We start from the raw sequence: 21,949 nt of genomic DNA, 5'->3' as shown, positions 1-21,949 counted from the left end.
AATCCTAATAATAATAAGTCCCTGCTGACCGAACACCTCCCCACGCCATGTTGGTCATGGGGGTTGTTTGACCATACTTCACCACGCTGGTCAATAGAGATTTGTGAAGGCCGGTAGTGGGGGGTTAAGGCCGGTTCATACGTCACGCATCGCTCATGTTTTCAGAGCATTGCTGGTAACGAATCAGAATATGCAGTCATATTCTATGAATCTGAAGAGCTGTAAAGCTCTTTTTCCACGGATGTCCAGCAATGAAAAGCAGGGTCAGCAGATAACGAGCGCAGAGCGCGGAACCCACTGCAACACGCCACTTCATTATTGTGCCGCAATGAATCCCAATCACCCGTCACACGTTCAGGTGCGGGCAAGCTGGCACTGTACCAGCGGTGGCGGAAAGCAAAAGCTGAACCCTCATGTCGACCGTCCACCACTCTCACCATTGTTTGCTGTTGCTGAATGGGCTGCATGCCCATGGGGGGCTGCTGTGCCGGCTGGGGAGCCTGCTGTTGCGGAAGCTGTCCTCACACAAGCGACGCCAAACACACACACAGAGAGGCATTTAAAAAAGGTAAGAACTATTCAACTATATTCTTAGTTTTTTCGGTAAAGTCACGTTGAAGGGAAACAACAAAATAATAAAATATATAAAACAATAAAAAATCCTCACGACGTTTCGACCATAACTCAAACGGTCGTCTTCAGGTGTGTTGGTTTGCATAAATTTATTTTTATTTTTAAAAACGTCGTGAGAATTTTTTTATTGTTTTATATATATTTTATTATTTTGTTGTTTCCCTTCAACGTGACTTTACCGAAAAAACTAAGAATATGAATTACTGCGGTCACGAAAGCTTTAAATCAAAACTATTCAACTATTTCAAGGGAAAAAAAACAAAACACGTTTTAAATTAATTTTTTTAACCAGGTAAGTGCCCACTGAACTGTGCATAGCTTTTTGTCAGAAGCGACCGCGCCACAAACAATAGCTCAACGAAGTGGCTCACCATCAGGTGGAAATTTATAGCGGCCAAATAATCTAAACGCACGCTTCTAAATGTACAAAAACTCGAAAGACAAAGATCCCCCATGCAGCCTACATAGACTGTTGGGGTAAGTGCTGTTAGCAAGCACCAATGAAGGCCGGCACGGCGCACAAACTGGTGGTATTGCAAACGCCAAGCCCGGTCGCATATGTCTCCACGCTGCTGATGTTTACACTCAGCAACAGTTACTCATTGAAGGTATAGTCAACCTAGGGGAGGCCCAGGGCTGGTTCAGATAATCGTCACCGATGTCGGCCATGGGCCAGGAAATCAAACTGGCGTTGCTTGGTTCATAGTGCGGCGCATGCTCTCACTTAAGAACAATAATTGAAAATACACACAACCCATAAACATTAAGCCGTCAGTTGCTCAGGAGTCAAGAGCACTGGGGCCAAGCCCACCGAGATCACATGGGCTTGGACCCAGGCAGCTGCCTGTGATTAAACTGCGTTCTCTAAGCGCAGCAAGGTGATGGTTTTAAAAGTCTGAGAATTCCAAAGCGGCGACGACTGCACAACAACCCCACCGCGTTAAGTTTCGATTTTAACTTTCGTAAAATTTACCAGCTGTGGAGAATTAAAATTGTTCATTTTGACGAGTGACAGAACACACTAGGTGTGCCTTGAGTGTGAAGAGGTCGATTGAAGTGGCTTTCAGAAAGAAGTCCGTGATATGCACGTGTGGACGTTGAACTTCTTTCGCGCCGTACGTAGCCAACCGTGCTAATCGGAGGTGCCGGGGGAAGGACAACAAACTAAACACGAAAAGCAATTTTAAATTGGTTTACAATCAAGATTTTAAAGTGCATAGCTCCAGTGGCTTCCTAATATCAGAAGAGCGTTCCAGATTGCTGCAGTAGCACAAAGATATAATCTTTCAGGGCCACTCTCTAATACAGGACAGCAAGCACACTGCTAGATATCCCGCGCCTCCGATTAGCACGGTTGGCTACGTACGGTGTGAAAGACGTTCAACATACATACACAACTGTGAGCGTTCCAAACATTCATTTGTGTATATATAACCTGTATGATCCTCTGTTGTTGCTGTTGCTGCTGTTGTTGTTGCTGCTGCTGCTGCTGTTGCTGCTGCTGTTGCTGCTGCTGCTGCTGCTGTTGCATCCTGTGTCGCATCTCCGGTGTCATCTGCGCCATGCCAGAATGCATTGGGCCGGTCGGCACCTGCTCTATGCTCGACAGCATTCCACCCTGCTGCATGGGCTGATGTGAAAGTCTGCAAGGACAATGAAACAATGAGTGTGGAAGCAATGTGCAATGAGAGACGCAGGTAAATACACAAGTGTGGTCACAGCCAAAAGGAACTTGAGGACTCCATGCAACTTAAATGTGGATGTTTTACATTGTTGCATCCTGCCACTATTTACATCACGTTTAACATTCGGCTGGCAGAGATGACAAGACGTCTTCCAAGGCAGACACGAATGAGTTATTTCATGAAAAACGCAAGGCACCAAAAATAGCAGTCGTGTCAACAAGCGGTGGCTTTCACCCAATTCCACTACCACAGCCTCACGGGACAGGGCCTCACCGGGGTGTGTTCTGTAGGTTGCGTGGGTAAGCAGCCGGGGCCTGCTGGTGTACGTAGCCACTAGGCTGCTGCTGCTGTTGCTGCTGCTGCTGCTGTTGCTGCTGCTGTTGTTGCTGCTGCTGTTGCTGCTGTTGCTGCTGCTGCTGCTGCTGGATCTGCCGCAGCGAGTCCACCATTCCGGCTCCTGGCGCGGGCCCCGCTTGGTAGGGCTGTCCCGTGTAGCCCGGTGACAGGAGCGCCGTCTGCGAACCGTGCTGCCCACTCACGACCATGGGGGCGCCGCTGGCGCCGGCGGCCCCCGCGCCTCCGTTGCCGCCGCCGCCGCCGCCGCCCGCAGAGAAAGCGCCGTAGCCCTGAGACATTGCCTGTGCAGCCGGAGGTCACGCAGGTGTAAAGACATTGGCAAGCGCTATGCGGCAAGGCAAAATAAGTCAGACAAGCTAATTTCCCTGCTCCTATTCACGTTCAGGCAGAGCTTGCTGAACTTTTGTTCACAACCCCGAGCCAGTGATGGAAATTCCGCATTCCTATGGTGGGGGCGAGTCTGCCTATAGGACAAGCACTTTTGCCTTCCACACAAAGTGGAGGTTATTTTATCGACCTCGGAGTGAAGATAGTTGGCGTTTTACGAGTCACACCCAAAACCAGTAGTTGAAAATTATTTCAAAAATCCAAAAAGCACTGAAAATCACAAGCCAATTCTGGAATGCACAATTCAATTCCACATTAAGTTACTGTATGATAGAGCATGAAGACAAAGTCAACAACAAGCCAGCTTTGCTTTGTATGCTGTAAAAATTTTGATCTTCGGGAGCAACGTTTTTATTTGATTTATTTCCCAAATTTTAAAATGTTTAACGGATCTCCTAATCCAGCCCCTCCACGCCCCAACGACATTTCCCACTTTTGGCTTAATACGAAAGATCCAACAATCGGACCTCGACACAAAATGTAATCTGAAAATTTTACATCTGAGGAAGTGACGTCACTCACGACATCACTTCCTGCGGTGTCACACGACATCAAGTAGATCCGTTAATTATTGCACCAAACTCATAAGTCGAAAACACCCAACAGTGCAAAACGTTGAATTTGAATCTCTTCTGTCGTACACGCCTTTATCATTTACGCATGCACGCACGGGCCGGATTAAGGTTCTTGTAGGCCCCGAGGCACTTCTGTTTCGCGATAAGGTTAGTGATAACGCTCCGTCTAACCCTCTACTGAGAATGAGACTGTGCCAAAAACACAATTTGAAGATGTTCTTGCTAATTTTGCCATGAACATTTTTCGAAAATGTAATCTCCAGTGTTAATTTCTCTCACCTTATGAAAAAAAAAAACAATTAACAATGACATGACTCTACCTGATGATGATCGCTTGTGTTGCAGTCGAAACGTCGTGAAAATTGTATTGTTTTATATTTGTTTTATTATTTTATTGGTTCCCTTCTACGTGACTTTACCCAAAGAACCAAGAATATGACTCTATCTCTTTGTATATACACTGTTGCCTATCCTTGCGATATAAACATATTTTTTCAAGAAGATATCTTGGTGACATTTTTTATCTTACAAACAACAAAAATGCGTCAAATTATTATTTTCGTAGGCCCTTCTTGTTTCCATAGGCCATAGGCACAGTGCCAACTGTGGCCTATTGTACAATACGGCCCCGACGCACACACACAGCCTGCAAATAATTTATTTCCACTCGGTGCACTCCGAGGAGGTCAAGCAAGGGCGGCTAACCTGAGCTGGCTGCTGCATTGCGCTGTACTGAGCGAGGGGGTTAGGCTGCCGTACGGGCTGCGAGTAGATGGCTCCCTGGCCCATCGCCTGGCCCTGCTAGCGGGAGACAAAGACGCGCCAAAGCCACACAAACGTCACAAGCGTTATTTTGGACAAAAGCACGATGCAATTAAAGCGACGGACTCACCATTAGTCGAACGTCGCATATCTGAATCGCTGAGGTCTGAGGTATAGGCAGAGTTATATTTTAAAAAGGTTGGATAAAGTGAACATCTGTAGAAAATGACAGCTAAATCGTGCACAAATCATGCACTGGATTTAGACACTTAATTTGTCAGCGTGGATATGCGACGGTCAGATATACGATGTTGTACACTCCATGGTGAGTCTAACGCAGCGCAATTCATTTCGTTTTACCAGATCAAGCGCAAACGTTTATGCAACATGTAAAAAAGAAACACTTCACATGTAATGAGTGTCGGAAGATTGATAACTGTAAGCCAGTAAAGTGCAATTTAAAGCCGCAAAATTCCGGTTTTGCCGATAAACCAAATTAATTGGCATATTTGCCCACGGGACAACTCGATTCGATTGACTCGGTCGGGTGGGTTGTGGAGGAATATATTTAATTGATATTCCTACGGTATAATCTTACCTAAAAAAAATATTTATGAATCATCTTGGTCGTGAGATCCTACACGTAAAAAAAAATATTCTTAATTTTCAAATTAACTTTGTATTCCATAATGCTGCCCAACAGATTTGGCCCCACTTAATCAGCTCCGGTCGGCAACAGCTAAAGCTGCAAGCGCCTAACAAACCCAGTGGGTTGTCTCCAACCCACTGTGTCAAACCCACTGGGTGTGGTTAGGCACCACGGACTGGAGTCAGCGCTAGGACCGGCAGCGTTCCCATTCCGAGGCCAGGTGGCGACTCCGAGCGACCGGCATCCAATCCATTTGATTTGCGCGACAACGCGCAAGGCAAAAACACAAGGCTGCTGGTGATTGAAAAATAACAGCAGGTGGCCGTTTGGATTGGTGCGAACAGGATCGAATCACGCGTCCGCGTAATGCGCCCTATTAGTTTCAGCTTTACGTGATTTAGTGCTTCGGTTATAAAATATCTGGCATCAATGAAGTGTTACACGAGTTGCTTTGTGTATATACGCACACACACAGAAAAAAATACCCCCTGTATAGACTTAAAAAAGGCTGTAGATGCTAGTGCTGTTAGCACTTATGAAGGCCAGCACGGCACAAGAGGGAGTGGGTGGCCAACACCATGCCCGGCCGCCTTTGTCTCCCTTGTGCTGAAGTTTACACACTGCACAAAGTACTCATTTAAGGCACAAAAACACACACACGCACACACAAGCACGCACGGAAGCGTGCGCGCACAGACACAGACTTGCAAACACGTGCACGTGCGTCCACACACGCATACACACGCACGCGTCCGCACGCACGCACGCGCGCACGTGCACACACCCAAACAACCTAAAAAACGCAAACGCACGCACCACCTGTGCAAAAGGCCTCATTTGTGCCGGGTGGCGCATTAAGGTGTGCCGCTGGATCATCTTCATGTGCATCATCTGCTGCTGGTGCTGCTGCTGCTGTTGCTGGTTCTGTGCCTGTGCCTGCTGTTGGTGGGGAGGCATGCCGGGGCCCGGTCCTGGCGGCTGGGGAAGGGATCCTCGCCGCATCAGCATGTCGGTGAGCAGCTGCTTCGTGTTGGCGCCCGGGAACGGCCGGCTCGTGTCTATCCGCGGTCCGCCTGCGGTGCAGACGAGGGTTGATGGACGTAGCCACAAAAGACAAAGGTGCCCCACGAACCGCATAGCTTGCAGCAAGCTGTTAGGGCAAATGCCGTGAAGTGAGGAGCGCCTACGAGGGGCGAAAGGAACACTCGAACAGGTGGATGGAAAAACACCACGCCCGGCCGCCTTTAGCCTCCCCCACCCCCGTAAGTGGCGCTGTTTACACACCGCATCAGGTGCGGTTCAGGTAATCGTAACTGGTGTAGGCCGTGACAGGGAATCAAACCCGGGTCATTGGGTTCGTAGCACAGTGCGCTAACCGCTACACTACGGCTCCCCAGGGATATACAGACACACAGCGCTAAACTCGTGATTTGCGGCATCCGTGCGTGTTAGATTTTTAGCGTTGTCCAATTGGTTGGGTGAGCAAACCGTAGCAAGACCAGTTAAAAAAAAATAGATTGCCCTATGATTTCCAATGTGCGTTAAATCTTTGGACGTGTAATTCACAAAGTGGAAGCAAACGGGTAGCGTTAGGGGCAAAATGCAATTGCAAAAAGAAAATTCTCGAATTGTTGGTAAACGCTTTGATCAATTTGCCCGGTTTTCAATCGAGTGAATACCTAAAAGCAACGCAACTTTAAACTAAAGTTCAAAATCACATTGGATCGTCTTTGAGAGTTATAGTGTGCCGACCCACCAAATTCCCCCAACCCCCCATTCCAGACGGACATGAGCTCATGCATAAACGCTTTAGACCTCGAGTTATAAAAAGCACTAAAAAATAAACCACCGCCGAATGCAAAAAAAAAATAACAATACGGGATTCCTGAGCTGTCGCTTTCTTTTAAAGCATTTCAAATGCGTCAGCACAGAACCTGTGTGCAGCAGGAACCAGTGTCTTGGCCTACCTGGTGCAAGCGGCTGGCTGGGAGTGTAGTAATTGGTCTGCAGTGGCTGGTTCATGGTGGTGTAGCCGAGGCCCTGGTAGGGCGGGTGTGTGGTGTGCATCATCTGCGGTGGTGGTATCGTTCCGAATGGCGGCATTCGGTTGTAGCTGTTCTGCGGGTACTCCTGAAGAAAGATAAAAAAAACAAAAAAGTATATTAGAGACATGCGTGTGTATACACTGTACAGTGAGGGGAAAAAAGTATTTGATCCCCTGCTGATTTTGTACGTTTGCCCACTGACAAAGAAATGATCAGTCTGTAATATTAATGGTAGGTTTATTTGAACAGTGAGAGACAGAATAACAAAAAATCCAGAAAAACGCATGTCAAAAATGCTATAAATTGATTTGCATTTTAATGAGGAAAATAAGTATTTGACCGCCTCTCAATCAGAAAGATTTCTGGCTCCCAGGTGTCTTTTATACAGGTAACGAGCTGAGATTAGGAGCACACTCTTAAAGGGAGTGCTCCGAATCTCAGCTTGTTACCTGTATAAAAGACACCTGTCCACAGAAGCAATCAATCAATCAGATTCCAAACTCTCCACCATGGCCAAGACTAAAGAGCTCTCCAAGGATGTCAGGGATAAGATTGTAGACCTACACAAGGCTGGAATGGGCTATAAGACCATTGCCAAGCAGCTTGGTGAGAAGGTGACAACAGTTGGTGCGATTATTCGCAAATGGAAGAAACACAAAAGAACTGTCAATCTCCATCGGCCTGGGGCTTCATGCAAGATCTCACCTCGTGGAGTTGCAATGATCATGAGAACGGTGAGGAATCAGCCCAGAACTACACGGGAGGATCTTGTCAATGATCTCAAGGCAGCTGGGACCATAGTCACCAAGAAAAGAATTGGCAACACACTACACCATGAAGGACTGAAATCCTGCAGTGCCCGCAAGGTCCCCCTGCTCAAGAAAGCACATATAAATGCCCATCTGAAGTTTGCCAATGAACATCTGAATGATTCAGAGGACAACTGGGTGAAAGTGTTGTGGTCAGATGAGACCAAAATGGAGCTCTTTGGCATCAACTCAACTCGCCGTGTTTGAAGAAGGAGGAATGCTGCCTATGACCCCAAGAACACCATCCCCACCGTCAAACATGGAGGTGGAAACATTATGCTTTGGGGGTGTTTTTTCTGCTAAGGGGACAGGACAACTTCACCGCATCAAAGGGACGATGGACGGGGCCATGCACCGTCAAATCTTGGGTGAGAACCTCCTTCCCTCAGCCAGGGCATTGAAAATGTGTCGTGAATGGGTATTCCAGCATGACAACGACCCAAAACACACGGCCAAGGCAACAAAGGAGTGGCTCAAGAAGAAGCACATTAAGGTCCTGGAGTGGCCTAGCCAGTCTCCAGACCTTAATCCCATAGAAAATCTGTGGAGGGAGCTGAAGGTTCGAGTTGCCAAACGTCAGCCTCGAAACCTTAATGGCTTGGAGATCTGCAAAGAGGAGTGGGACAAAATCCCTCCTGCGATGTGTGCAAACCTGGTGGTCAACTACAAGAAACGTCTGACCTCTGTGATTGCCAACAAGGGTTTTGCCACCAAGTATTAAGTCATGTTTTGCAGGGGTCAAACACTTATTTCCCTCATTAAAATGCAAATCAATTTATAACATTTTTGACATGCGTTTTTTTGATTTTGTTGTTGTTGTTATTCTGTCTCTCACTGTTCAAATAAACTTACCATTAAAATTATAGACTGATCATTTCTTTGTCAGTGGGCAAACGTACAAAATCAGCAGGGGATCAAATACTTTTTTCCCTCACTGTATATGGGCGGTTACATGGCCAAATGGTAGCATGCGTGTCGCATGTTGCTGGGGGATGGCGGTTCCAATCCAGCGGGCCGCCCTGGTGAATGCTGCGAGGCGTATTTAACCGTAAATACACGTGCCGTCTGCTGCGCGGTCCACTTCGCGAACACAGTGACGTTATTCGGGGAAAAAAAAATAATATTCCCAACAAAACGTGATACCGTGACGTTCTTCAAAACAAAGTGAATATATTTCATAGACACCGTGAGGTTATTTGCAAGAGAGGAGGCCAGGTGTGTTGGTGTCACGTTCCAAATTTGAAAAATCCCTCACTTCAATGGGCAAAACCACAGAACGCCATCAATCTCTTCTGGGAAACTACACTCATCTGTGAAAAGACGGTGCGCCTCTCACGATAGCCTGGGGCTACGAGAATGGTACAAACACCAAATGTGTTGAGATGCGCGCGCGCGCATGCGCGCAGAAATCCAAGAGAGAGAGAGAGAACGCGCCAGACAGAAGAACCACCGTGTGAACGTTCTCGCACGCCGATCGTTTTGATCGTCGCTAACGCCGAACCGAAATCGATGACCCGACTCTATGACTTTCGGAATCAATAGTCGCCTCAGCAAGACGATCATCGGAAAGGTCGATGCACCAACCCCCCCCTAGCACAACTACGAACCGAACAAGAAACGAATGAACAAGCGAACGATCCAACTCGGCCAACAGAGACAGCCCCCTGGCAAGGGACGCGAACTGCACTGCGTCTCGCCTCCTTCTGGCTCGGCTTTTTGCGCTTGCGCGTGTTCTTGGGTTTCTTGTCCTCCTCCGGAGGCTTGGCGGCCTCCACGGACGCTTCGGCCTGCTTGCGGTCGCCGTCCGCGCCGCCCCCCACTGGCCCCGCCGACGGAGGCGCCGGCGGTTCCACCTCCTGCGGCGGACGGCAGAAAACCGGGAGGCCGGTGCATTTCGCGTGCAGAGTCAAACGGGGTCACGCCCAGCAGCTAGCACGCTGCTGGGCGTGTCCCTGTCGTCGGAGCAGTGATGCCGCAGTGTGTAAAACGCACGTCACCCAGGGTTTGTTTACGAATATATGGGGCCCGTTGTTTTTCACTAAAACTCTTTATTTTTTTTTATTTTAGTAGGTAAGGCCCACTAAGCAACCGAGATACCGAGTGGTGGAGCCTTGGCCGATAGCACCCGTTTCTCGGAGCGATGACGACGAGATAGTAGTGACACAGCTCAGTAGGGCTAATGTGGTAAAAAAAAAAACTAAATAGGTTTTTTTTTTGGCTTCCTACCTCCGGTGGGAGCGGGATGGGTTGCAGGTAAGCGGGCCAGCGAGGCGAGGCTGTGGGTGAGTGTGGTACAGCTTTTGGCGCGTACCTCCGGTGGGAGCGGGATGGGGTGCAGGTAGTAGGCCAGCGGGCGAGGGTGCGCGTGGGTGTGGTAGAGCAGCAGCCGGTGCTGCTCTTCGTAACGTGGGGCTCGACGCTCGACTCGCGCCGCGCCGAACCACGCCCACGACAGCGGCGCCGGGTTCTTCTGGCCCTCGAACATGTCCCAGGGAGACACCTTCTGCTTGGTGGACACTTGCAGGCCCTGGGGAAGGCGCGGACGCACACAACGGGAGGGTGTGATCGCGCCGTACGGGGCCGGCCGTGCCGTTCGGAGGTGCGGGGGAAGGACGACGAGCTCAACGCAAGAATCAGTTTCCAAAGAAGTGAGTTTTCATATTCTTAGTTCTTTCGGTAAAGTCACGTTGAAGGGAAACAACAAAATAATAAAATATATTAAAAAACACCTGAAGACGACCGTTTGTGTTATGGTCGAAACGTCGTGAGAATTTTTATTGTTTTATATGTATTTTATTATTTTATTGTTTCCCTTCAACGTGACTTTACCGAAAGAACTAAGAATATGAATTACTGCAGTCACGAAAGCTTTAAATCAAAATTTAAGTGAGTTTTCAATCGAGATTTAAAAGTGCGCAGCTGCCAGCACCTTCCTAACATCGGAACCTCTGCCTCTCGCCCGGGTCGTGCTGCGGCCGCCAAACCTGCTTCTTGTCGATGGAGTCGAAGCCGGCGATCTTGTTCCCCTTGGTGTCGATGAGGGAGCCCATGGGCTCGCACGTGATGATGTCCACCGTCTGCTTGGGCAGCGGCAACAGCTGGCGCAGTTTGTCGATGCTCTCCGAACGCTTGTCGCCCAGCTCCTTCTGTTAGCACAGGGGGTTCGGCAAACCCAAAATAACGAGAGGATCCATTTCTATTTCGAGTTCGGGAATAAATAAATATAAATCGATATTTCAAGAGCGGCGATGCATGTGAATACCGTCACGGAACAGCAGTCCTTAAAGAGCCGCATGTGGGTCTGGAGCCGCAGGCTGCCGACCCCCATGTTAGCGGATGCTTAACAATAGCTCGATGAACTGTGAGCATAAAGAACCAATTTGAAGCGGTGTGTCTTATTACCACAACGTTAAGTCTACGGATCCTGCAACAAACCTATGGATCCCGCTGTCAATCTACCTTGAGTAGCAAAGCATTGATAAATAGAGGCCTTCTGGCCACGCCTGGTAATGTGGCACAAGCCGCGGCATATCGGCAGCGCAACTCGACATGCGTATGGAAAAATGAAGTTTCAGTTATCTGCGACAACATCCTCTCAAATTGTCCCCTTTGGTATACAAGGCAACGGAATGTCATTCCAACCTGTTAATATATTGCAGGTTGTGCTGAGGATCCCATCTTCTTCTCTGCATCTATGCCTGTACTACGACTGTACATGTGTCGACTATAATGCACTCCCCCCCGTTGAACAAATGGTAAATATTTAGGGATTGTCTTTAAATTCGCAGTGCTTCGGCTCAACTGGCAAATTGATAAAGCCAGGGAGGCACGACCTTGCCAATGACAAACTAGAATTTTAAGTCGCAGCCTTGCGTGCGAAGAAACATGACTCTGTTTGCGCTTACTAAACTAAAGTTCTTATTTTACCAGGTACGGCCAACTGAGCTGGATAGCTCTTTTCCAGAAGTGACCTGGCTATCACAAATAATAGCTCAACGAAGTGGCTTATCACTAGGAAATTTACAACAAATACTCGAAACGCAAGTTTCTAAATGCGCAGGGAAAAAGCGGAGGACCCGGAGAAAAATCCACGCGACCACGGGGAGAGAGACACCACAAACTCCAAAAATATGCAGGCGTCGTTATGGTCGGGGTCGAACCCACGACGTCCTGCATGCCGGGCGACGTTGTTAATCAGAATCAGAATCAGAAAGGGTTTTATTCGCCATGTAAGTTCACACCGACACGGAATTTACTTTGGCAGGATGGTGCATACATTCAACATATAGGAATCTAAAATCTTAAATAAGTTTTAAACAAGTCTTACTATAATAAGGGTTAAAAGTCTAACACTAAGGGGCTGAAGTATATAAAATTAAATAAATATCGAATATAAAATAGCTTTAAGATATAATTTAAAAATACAAATAGGGAAACATAGTTAATATCAGCAACGTGTCGTTATGTAGATCAAATGTTAAAAACAGTGTTAGCCCTTGGCCTTGTTTAACAGGCCAGCAGCAGATGGGAAGAAACTGTTTTTATGGCGTGAGGTTTTGGTCCTGATGGACCGAAGCCTTCTGCCGGAGGGGAGTAGCTGAAACAGAGAGTGTCCAGGGTGGGAGAAATCGGCCATAATCTTCCTCGCTCGCCTCATAGACCTTGTCGTGTGCAGGTCCTCGAGGGTCGGTAGATTGCAGGCAATTACCTTCTCAGCAGTGTGGATGATACGCTGCAGTCTGCTCTTGTCCTTGGCAGTGGCAGCAGCGTACCAGACGGTTATGGAGGAGGTGAGGATGGATTCAATGATCGCTGTATAGAATTGCACCATCATTGTCTTTGGCAGGTTGAATTTCTTCAGCTGCCGTAGAAAGTACATCCTCTGTTGAGCTTTCATGGTGAGGGAGCTGATGTTCAATTCCCACTTGAGGTCCCGGGAGAGAATAGTGCCCAGGAAGCGGAAGGACTCTACAATTTTTACTGGGGAGTCTAACAGGGTGATGGGGGTGAGTGGTGCTGTATTCTTCCTGAAGTCCACAACCATCTCAACTGTCTTTAGAGCATTTAGCTCTAAGTTGTTCTGGCTACACCAGGTCACCAGATTGTCAGCTTCCCACCTATAGTCAGACTCATCCCCACCAGAGATCAGCCCAATGAGGGTGGTGTCATCCGCAAACTTCAATAGTTTGACGGACAGATGATTGGAGGTGCAGCTGTTGGTATACAGGGAGAAGAGCAGAGGGGAAAGGACGCAGCCCTGAGGAGTTCCGGTGCTGATGGACCTGGAGCCAGAGACTTGTGTTCCCAGCTTAACGCACTGCTTCCTGTCAGACAGGAAGTCTGTGATCCATTTACAGGTGGTGTATGGCACGTTCAGCTGGAAGAGCTTGTCCTGAAGCAGGGCAGGGATGATGGTGTTGAAGGCAGAGCTGAAGTCCACAAACAGGATCCTGGCGTAGGATGCTGGGGCGTCCAGATGCTGTAGGGTGAAGTGGAGGGCCATGTTAACTGCATCGTCCACAGACCTGTTGGCTCTGTAGGCAAACTGAAGGGGGTCCAGGAGAGGGTCTGTGATGGCTTTGAGGTGTGCCAGGACCAGGCGCTCAAAAGACTTCATTACCACAGATGTAAGGGCGACCGGTCTGTAATCATTTAGTCCTGTTGGCCTTAGCTTTTTGGGCACAGGGATGATGGTGGAGGACTTGAGACAGGCTGGTACATGGCATGTCTCCAGGGAGGTGTTAAAGATGTTGGTGAACACCGGAGACAGCTGGTCAGCGCAGTGCCTGAGGGTGGCTGGAGAGACAGAGTCCGGCCCGGCTGCTTTGCGTGGATTCTGCCTCTTGAAAAGTCTATTAACTTCTCCCTCCTGAAAGGAGATAGTCGTCTCTGTAGTATTGGTGGGGGATGGGGCCTCTTGGGTTGGAAGGGGTGGTTCAGGACAGTCCAATTGTCTTTCAAATCTACAGTAGAACTCGTTCAGGTCGTTGGCTAGGCGGGAGTCGTTAGTGGTGTGGGGGGCTCTGGGTTTGTAGTTGGTGATCTGCCTGAGCCCTCTCCAGACAGAAGCAGCGTCGTTTGTAGAGAACTGGTGTTTTAGTCTCTCTGAGTACAGTCGTTTAGCCTCTCTCACCGCTTTGCTAAACCTGTTCTTCGACTCCTTGAATCTGTCTCTATCTCCACTCCTAAACGCTTCCTCCTTCTCCAACCTCAACCTTCTGAGCTTTGCTGAGAACCAGGGCTTATTGTTGTTAAAGTTCACCCTGGTACGTGTTGGGATACAGCAGTCCTCACAGAAGCTGATGTAGGACGTCACAGCCTCTGTGAGTTCATCTAGACTATTGGTAGCAGTCGTGAACATATCCCAGTCAGTACAGTCTAAGCAGCTGCATCGGCGGCGTCGGCGCTCACCTTCAGCTTCTTGACAAGGTTCATGTAGGCGCGCTTGTTCTCCTCCATGATGCCCTGCGAGATGCTCGAGAGGTCCGAGGCCAGCGTGCCGTTGATGAGCACACCGATCATGTCGAGCACCGTCGTGAAGAGCTCACTGTCGCGCGCACACCGCCCAAACGTGCGGACACGCCGCGCTCGCGGGTCGTTAAAACGTGAGTGGAAAACCTTTGCCTTACCGCGGGGGCTGAAGGAGGATCTAAAATAATGTTGGTGGGCATCCGCACGTCACAACAGCTGGCAAAATACAGCAGCAGACAACCCCCCCCCTCCCCCCCCTTCTGTCTAGTGGAGGAAGTTTTTATGGAATGCGTGGCCACGACTCACTTGTTGGTCTGTACATCTACGGTGCCCGTGCTGACGATCTGCAGCAGCAGCACCGCCCACTCGGTCGTGCACTGCGAGCTGCGCTGGACCGTGTCGAACATCCCTCCGACCTGTGCGGTGCCAGCGACAAGTGGGATTTCGGTGGGGTGAGTGGGGGTAAGACAGACCGGTAAATTTCACTATCATTATGAATGAATAATAATACTTTCATTTAATACGGTATCATTCATGCTAGTAGCATCCCATAACGCTGTAGATTAATTGTAAAGTGAGGGAAAAAATTATTTGATCCCCTGCTGATTTTGTATGTTTGCCCACTGACAAAGAAATGATCAGTCTATAATTTAATGGTAGGTTTATTTGAACAGTGAGAGACAGAATAACAAAAAATCCAGAAAATCGCATGTCAAAAATGCTATAAATTGATTTGCATTTTAAGAAATGGCACCGAAACAATAAAGCGCAAACAACAACAAAGTTATCACAACAAAGTAATTAATCCACAAGGTCTACCACACATCCCGGAACACAAACCCCAACTTCCCGACCAAGCCAGTAAACCTTCCATTAGGGGTGGTGGTGGTGGAGTGCCAAAAACAGTTACAATAAATTTACATCAATCGGTCCAATGTCCAAAAAGCGATTGCCCATTTTTCAGCGTGTGCCTGGATGAACAAAAAGGCCATCAGTTGAGGACTTGAACAACACTGCGATGGAGCTGATTTGTCGGAAGTGGAGTGGGAGGGTATTCCAGGCTGCAGGGGCTGTGCATGAGAAAGCGCATCACCCAGTGGCTTTAAGTTTAATTTTTTGAGTCTCAAGACATTTTGCAGTGGAGGTCAATGTTGATGTGTGTGGTGCCGATTGAGTAATTTGCAGGTCAATTTTTTTGCTCTGCTATGTTTGGACCAATGTTCTTGTGCTATGGGAGGAAACTGGCAAACAGAGGAAACGCATGCAGAATAGTGGCAGAACGTACGAACCCCACGCAGAAAGGAACCCGTGTCAAGAATTGAACCCAGGCCCTCTTCTTAACCTTGGAGGCACGAGAGTTACCACTGCGCCAGCCCTGCCGCCCCGCAAACACGCATTGGAAGCAGCTACACCATACGGAGATGAAAATGGCATAGAGCTGCTCGCCTATGGAGGGGGGGGGGGTGTGGGCCTGACCACAGAAAGGTCACGCTGGTGTTAACGGTGAAGGGTGTCCCCCGTCGTACCAGGTTGAGACGAAGCTGCAACGCCTCGTGCATCATCTGCCGAGCCTTCATGTCGTCCTGGTACCGCTCCTCCTGCCAGTTGCTCACGATCTGTGGTAGGGATCGGCCACGCGCAAGCGTCGGCAAAACATGCGCGCATGTGTAAGCGGGCAGACACGAAAGAGCATCCGCGCGATGTGTTTAGCTCGGATTAAAATGGCTGGGTTTAAATCGGAAAGGCCTCCTTTAATTTTTGGTCAACAATTCAACATCTGGCACATTTTAAAAATTCAGAAGCAGGGGATATTAAAGGCAGCCTGACAATATATGGCTTAGTGGATTGCGGTGAGAATAATTATTTCATGAAATGTTTCAGAATTGTTCTATTATCGTGCCTGCTGATGACGCCTCTCACAATTATCATTCAAATGGTTAATTCACCTGGTTGACTTGGTTCTGCAGAGACGTTAGGAGGCTCTCCCTCTGCTCATCCTGGCCCTTGAGACAGGTGAGCACCAGGGACAGGAAGGGCTGCTGGCTCAGCAGCGACATGCTGCGGCGGACACATCGCGCGCGCGCAGACACGCACACGTCCCACTCTTTATTGCTCCCTGCCCCCCACCCCCACCCCTCCATGCTCGTGTGTGTGTGTACGAAGAACTTCTTTCGCACCGTACGTAGCCAACCGCGCTAATCGGAAGTGCGGGTGAAGGGGAAGGACAAAGTAAAAAGGCAAAAAGCAGTTCCCGTATCGGTGATAGGGCAGCGGGCGTCAGCCAAAACCGCCCACTGCCCACATGCACCAAATGGGAGAGAAACCCACAAATACGTCAATGTCATTTTTAACCCTTTTCAACAAACGTTGAAAGCTTAAAACGTAACATATCTCGTAGACATCACTGGTCCTGAGCCTGAAATGCAGATCTGAGCCTGAAATGCAGATCCCGCATTCCCATGGCAGGGTCAGGTCCATTCTTGTTTGGCATAAACGACCTGTTGGCTTCCCACCGAGTGGTGGAGCCTTGGTCGACAGCAACCTACTTCTCCCCCAAATAGCGTATACAGACTGTCGGCGTAATTGCTGTTTGCGAGCACCTATGAAGGCCAGCACTGCACATTAGGGGGGCGATGTGGTTAGCACCACGCCCAGTCGCATTTATCTCCCCAGTGGTGATGATGAAACACCACGCCAGATACACATTGGAGGCTGAGTTGATCTAGGGGGAGGGCCCAGGACCGGTTCAAATAATCGTCACTGGTGTTGGCCGTGAGTGGGAATCGAACCCGGGTCGCCAGGTTCATAGCGCAGCGCGCTAACCGCTACGCTATCGCTCCCCACACACACACGCACACCGTGTACACGCACACACACACGTGCGCGCTCGCGTACCTCTTCTGTTTCTGTCGGTCGCGCTCCTTCTTGGAGGAGGACCCGAGGTGCTGGCCCTTCTCCAGCTCCTCTCCGGCCGCCTTGAGCACGCGGCCTTGCACCGAGCTGGGCAGCTTGGCGATGAGCGGCGCCACCAGCCACACGCCCTTGCGCTCCGACGAGCTGCTCGTAAAACAACAAAAAAGCGGGTCCCTTCCGCGATCAAGGTCGCCCACCGTTCTCTCGCTTCTTCCCTCGCGCCCGCTCGACTTTGGGATTCCTTCCGATCGTCTTTTCCCCCCCCCCCCCCATGCTCCGATTAACCTTGCTCAGTTAAAGAACCGTGTTAACGCCTGCTGAATGACAAGTTTCACCGCTCTGTTTTTGTTTGCGACTGACATTTTTTGGGCCTTGTGCTCGGCAACTTTGTAAAAGTATCTTTTTTTGAAACGTTACTTTGGGCCCTCCCCCATATAAACCTCATGTCTCTGCACCGTGGTTCCCACATCGGTGGGGCAGCGAGCCCAGATTTCGGCACGACAGATTTCTGGTCGTGCCGAAATCTGGCCGCTGTTCGCCGAGTTTCTGTTCCCCCCCCTGTGATCGGCGCTTTGTACTGGGCTCGCGTTGAGTTGTCATGAACAACAACAAAAATTATGTTACCGTGGCTAAAGCTGTTTGTGCCACCGCACATTGACAACGCTCTCTGCGCTCTGCAGGATCTGGCAGGATCTGTGCCGTCGGCACGCGACCTCCAAGAACTGCCCTAACCCTTTTTTTCCAGGCACCCATTAAAGCATTGTGCATACATCCATTACCCTACCGACAGAAATTTCAAGTCGGCTAGTTGGATAACGATTTGTATCTATGTGGCAACTCAAAGCGCCTTACATGTCATCTCAGCCGTTAGACAATGCCTTGCTGTAATCTGGCCAAGGAGGCCACCAGTTGCTAGCCGCCTGTAAGAGGCACGGAGTAAACGCAGCACCAGCCAGCAAGTGGGCATTAGACTACCGGTCCGGGGGAGGCCAGTTGCGATGCGGTTTTTTTCCCCAAGTCAAGTAATTTTCCCGTCGTGATTCACCAAATTGGGATTTTTTTTTTTTTTACAATATCCACCGCGAAGCAGACGGCGGTTATTTTACGGTCACCGAACCGGCAGCATTAACTAGGGCAGCCGCCGGGGGAACCGAACCGTGGACCTCCGCAACTATAGCGGCGAACGCGCCGCAGCTGCTCGGCCACGCCGCCGCCAAGCAACGCCGACAGATGTGGCCGGGCCCGACCTGAGGAAGGGCTTCTTCTTGGCGGCCGCGGCTGCGTTCTGCGCAGCATCGCTGCTGCCGACACCTGTGCCAGGGCCGCCCCCTCCGTGTCCCAAAAGGCCGAGCGACATGAGGTTGGAGGAGCTGTTCATCTCGGCCGACTGCTGGAAGACTTCGATGGTCACCTTGGCTATGTTCTCCAGGAGGTTGTTCATTTCCTGGACGCGCACATTTATGACGGTGTGTTAGGGTCTTACGCAAACCAACAACAGTGATAAAACTTAGGAGTTACTTAAAGGCGCACATAATAGTGGTACTACAATGTAGGAATGGTTATAACCTAACATGTACTTCAAAAGTGGTTTAATTTAATGAGAAAGACGGTTATAGCTCTCTGATAGAGCAGGGGGGACTTTTACAGGAGGAGGAGCGAAAACATTGGACATCATGTCAAACAGCACACGGCACAACCCAAAATACACATTGGAGAGCCACACAGAAACAAAACCAAAAACCTCATGTGTGGTAAACACTGTTTTCGGTCCAAAAAAGAGAGGAGGTTAAATGTTTTACTTTGTACATTTTTAGGTAACTAAAATGACAGGCACCTGAAGGAGTTGTTCAAAAATATGTTTTTAACCATTTCATATTCCAGCTCAATGTGAACTTACGGAGTTGTGACACTGCTTAATCATCAGCTGCAGCTCCAACCACGACTGCCTGAGCGTCCACTGGTCTAGGTGCTGTCGACAAAAAAACCACATCGCAGTGTTAGATACAAACGGATAGACACCATCAACTGGCTGCATGATCGGAGGGCAGAAAGTGGTGTCTGTCCAGCGTGGAAGAGTAGGCCAACTACTCTCTAGAAGAGGCCCTTCCGCTAGAAGCGGTGTAAGGAAGCATTAGCAGGGCTGAACATTTACCTATTTTCATGTTATCCGATTAGTTGGGGAATTCGACTGATAATCGGGAGAGTAATTGATCACTTCTATAATCGAATAGCCCTGTTCAAGAACCCAGATGGCCACAGCTGACGTATGCGTCCAGGGAGTGAAAGTGTCGTGGTTAGCCGACTGTGCTACAAACCCAGATACCCGAGTTCGATTCCAACTCACGTCCAATATCTGTGACTAATATCCAAACTGGTCCGAGGCTTCCCCTAGATTGACTCAGCCTTAAATTAGTACCTGTTGCAGAGTGTGTACGTCAGCACTGAGAAGATGAAGTCGGCAGGGTGCGGTATTGACCACCCACCCCCTCTCGTCTGCCATGCTGGCGATTATAGGTGCTCGCTAATAGCAATTGCCCAAACCGCCTGTATAGGCTAAACTTTGTGTGCCTATGCAAGTGTGTGTGTGTAGTAGTGGTTAGCGCACAGCGCAATGAACCCAGCGATCCGAGTTTGATTTCCGCTCACGACCAACACCAGTGACTATTATCTGAATCGGTCCTGGGCCTCCCCGTGGTCGACTCAGCCTCAATGAGTACCTGGTGCGGTGTTTAAAAACATTGCCACTGGGGAGACAAAGGCGTGGTTGCTGGCCACCCACCCCCTCGTGTATCGTACTGGCCTTCAAAGGAGCTCGCGAACAGCACCTGCTCCAACAGTCTGTTACAGGGTATACGGGGGGGGGGGACCTTCGTTTTTGTGTGCGTGTGTGTACACGTGGCACCTGGGTCTGTCCCGTGATCTCCCGCCAGTGGGCGTTCAAGACTTCACGTAGCCTTAAAGCGCACCTGGCCTGGCAAGAGCTCCGTGGTGACGTCAACCGCCACTTACGTGTCGAATGGTGGTGGTTGTTGTTGTTGTTGTGATGCGCGAGATCGTGCCGACCTGCAGGATGCGCTTGATGCGCTGCCTCTGCGGGTTGTCCGAGTCCTGCGCATCGGGCAGCCCGTGGGGGTAGCAGATGAGCTGCAGCAGGTGCTGCGCCTGCTTGTTGGAGAGCACGGGGTCCAGCAGCAGGTCCTTGTCGTCACGCAGCGACTCGGGCTCCTTCAGGCAGCGCTCGCCCACCCACTCCTGAGGACGGACGGACAAGGGAGGTGGGGGGGGGGGGTTATGGGAAGGGGAACCGTGCGGGGCCAGCCCAGGCCAGAGCAGGCTCACAGCAACGAGACGGCAAGCCGGGACGCCGAAGGAGTCCACGCTGTCGTTAGGTGATGTCTACAGACTCGGCAGCCGAGGACACTCGGAGCGAACGGTGCGTTCGATAGCGATTGGTCCTCGTGTGCGTCGTTGTCTTTGTGCCGTGCGTGCGCAGTCGCTGGGGGCAGCACCTGCTGGCAGATGGTCTTGAGCGCGAACTTGGCGTACTCGCTGAGGCTCGCCGTCTCGATGGCGGTGACGCGCCCGCCCGGCCGGGCCCCTTTGCCGCCACCGGGGCCGCCGGCACCGGCACCCCCGGCGCCGCCGCCGCCGCCGCCGCCGCTCAGGACCTCGTCGTCGGCGGCGTCGTCGAGACCCCGGATAGGCGCCAGCAGGCTCGCCACGCTCACGTCGTCGCCGTGCGAGCTGTGCAGGCCTTGCCCACCCAGATCAATGTCGCCTACGGAAGGAATCGCAAGGGCGCAGAGGGGCCATGAAGTGTTGATGATGAAGACGAGCAGAGGTCTGCAGTGTAGTAATTAGTGGCATCGAATGTCGTAGGAGCTGTGAGAATAAATCACATGAGAGGTCTCCACAGCGAGTACTCGAAAAATCATGCACGCGCATGGATTCCATAAAGCGTTGGAAGAATTTGATTAACAACATGGAAGCTAACGGGTATATCTATCAGGGCATAATATGTTTGCATATTTGCAAAAAGTTAATTTATTCCTGGTTTATATCTCGACATTTTGGGCAACTCTTTGAGAAATCTGGCCCGTTTTTCATAGTGCGATACCCTCACTGCGATGAGCACGGTTGGCCACGTACGGTGCGATTCCCTCACTGTGATGAGCACGGTTGGCCACGTACGGTGCAAAAGAAGTTCAACGTACATACGTATGTACACAGCAACGCAACTCTGTTCTAAATTTTCACTCGTATTGGAGACCTATTGTTGAGCCCCCCAGCCCCGCCTGCCCACCCCGCCCCCCTCCGACTTTACGGAACAGCAGGAAGATCCGTTCATTAGTGAGGGGACCGTGTCTCACCGAGCATGAGGATGGCCTTGAGCACAGCGAAGACAGCCCCCACCTCGATGCTGTTGTGAGCCGCGGCCAGCAGATGCCGGTCACACGATGAGCGGATGCCAGGGCTGGACTTACCTGGGTAGGGGGGCGAAGGTGGTGGGGGGGGGGGGGTGGGAGGAAGAGTTGCGTTAAAGGGGCAACGCTTGCTCGCAATGACCACTTTACAAAAGAGGTTCCAGACAAAGCGTCTCTTCTGTGCTCAAACGAACACCAGGGGCTGTGCTCACGCCTCTATCGGTGAACCCGAGCTATTG

General features: G+C 50.1%; 1 protein-coding gene across 10 annotated transcripts in view; it reads right to left on the bottom strand.

The window, feature by feature from the left end:
- The window catches only part of LOC116954405 (mediator of RNA polymerase II transcription subunit 12-like protein), an 88,703-nt gene that overhangs the window by 5,506 nt on the left and 61,248 nt on the right, over window positions 1-21,949 (bottom strand). For 6 of the 10 annotated variants that reach the window (XM_076052335.1, XM_076052326.1, XM_076052332.1 and 3 more), the window contains exons 25-43: window positions 21,657-21,770; window positions 20,796-21,064; window positions 20,350-20,538; window positions 19,184-19,255; window positions 18,534-18,730; window positions 17,269-17,430; window positions 16,320-16,431; window positions 15,900-15,989; window positions 14,680-14,789; window positions 14,314-14,449; window positions 10,887-11,048; window positions 10,214-10,429; window positions 9,600-9,758; window positions 7,016-7,178; window positions 5,865-6,121; window positions 4,343-4,438; window positions 2,592-2,956; window positions 2,069-2,276; window positions 438-515 (exon numbers count right to left, since the gene is read on the bottom strand). In XM_076052335.1, the coding sequence (XP_075908450.1) occupies window positions 438-515; window positions 2,069-2,276; window positions 2,592-2,956; window positions 4,343-4,438; window positions 5,865-6,121; window positions 7,016-7,178; window positions 9,600-9,758; window positions 10,214-10,429; window positions 10,887-11,048; window positions 14,314-14,449; window positions 14,680-14,789; window positions 15,900-15,989; window positions 16,320-16,431; window positions 17,269-17,430; window positions 18,534-18,730; window positions 19,184-19,255; window positions 20,350-20,538; window positions 20,796-21,064; window positions 21,657-21,770 (3,155 nt within the window). The remainder of the gene's footprint in view (window positions 1-437; window positions 516-2,068; window positions 2,277-2,591; window positions 2,957-4,342; window positions 4,439-5,864; window positions 6,122-7,015; window positions 7,179-9,599; window positions 9,759-10,213; window positions 10,430-10,886; window positions 11,049-14,313; window positions 14,450-14,679; window positions 14,790-15,899; window positions 15,990-16,319; window positions 16,432-17,268; window positions 17,431-18,533; window positions 18,731-19,183; window positions 19,256-20,349; window positions 20,539-20,795; window positions 21,065-21,656; window positions 21,771-21,949) is intronic. The other 4 variants (XM_076052333.1, XM_076052328.1, XM_076052327.1 and 1 more) reach the window with 4 other exon arrangements.

This window comes from Petromyzon marinus, chromosome 55, assembly GCF_048934315.1.
Source record: "Petromyzon marinus isolate PM22_M1 ecotype Great Lakes invasive population chromosome 55, UKy_Petmar_22M1.pri1.0, whole genome shotgun sequence".
Taxonomy (NCBI): Eukaryota; Metazoa; Chordata; class Hyperoartia; order Petromyzontiformes; family Petromyzontidae; genus Petromyzon; species Petromyzon marinus.
This window is presented reverse-complemented; position numbering and strand designations above follow the sequence as displayed.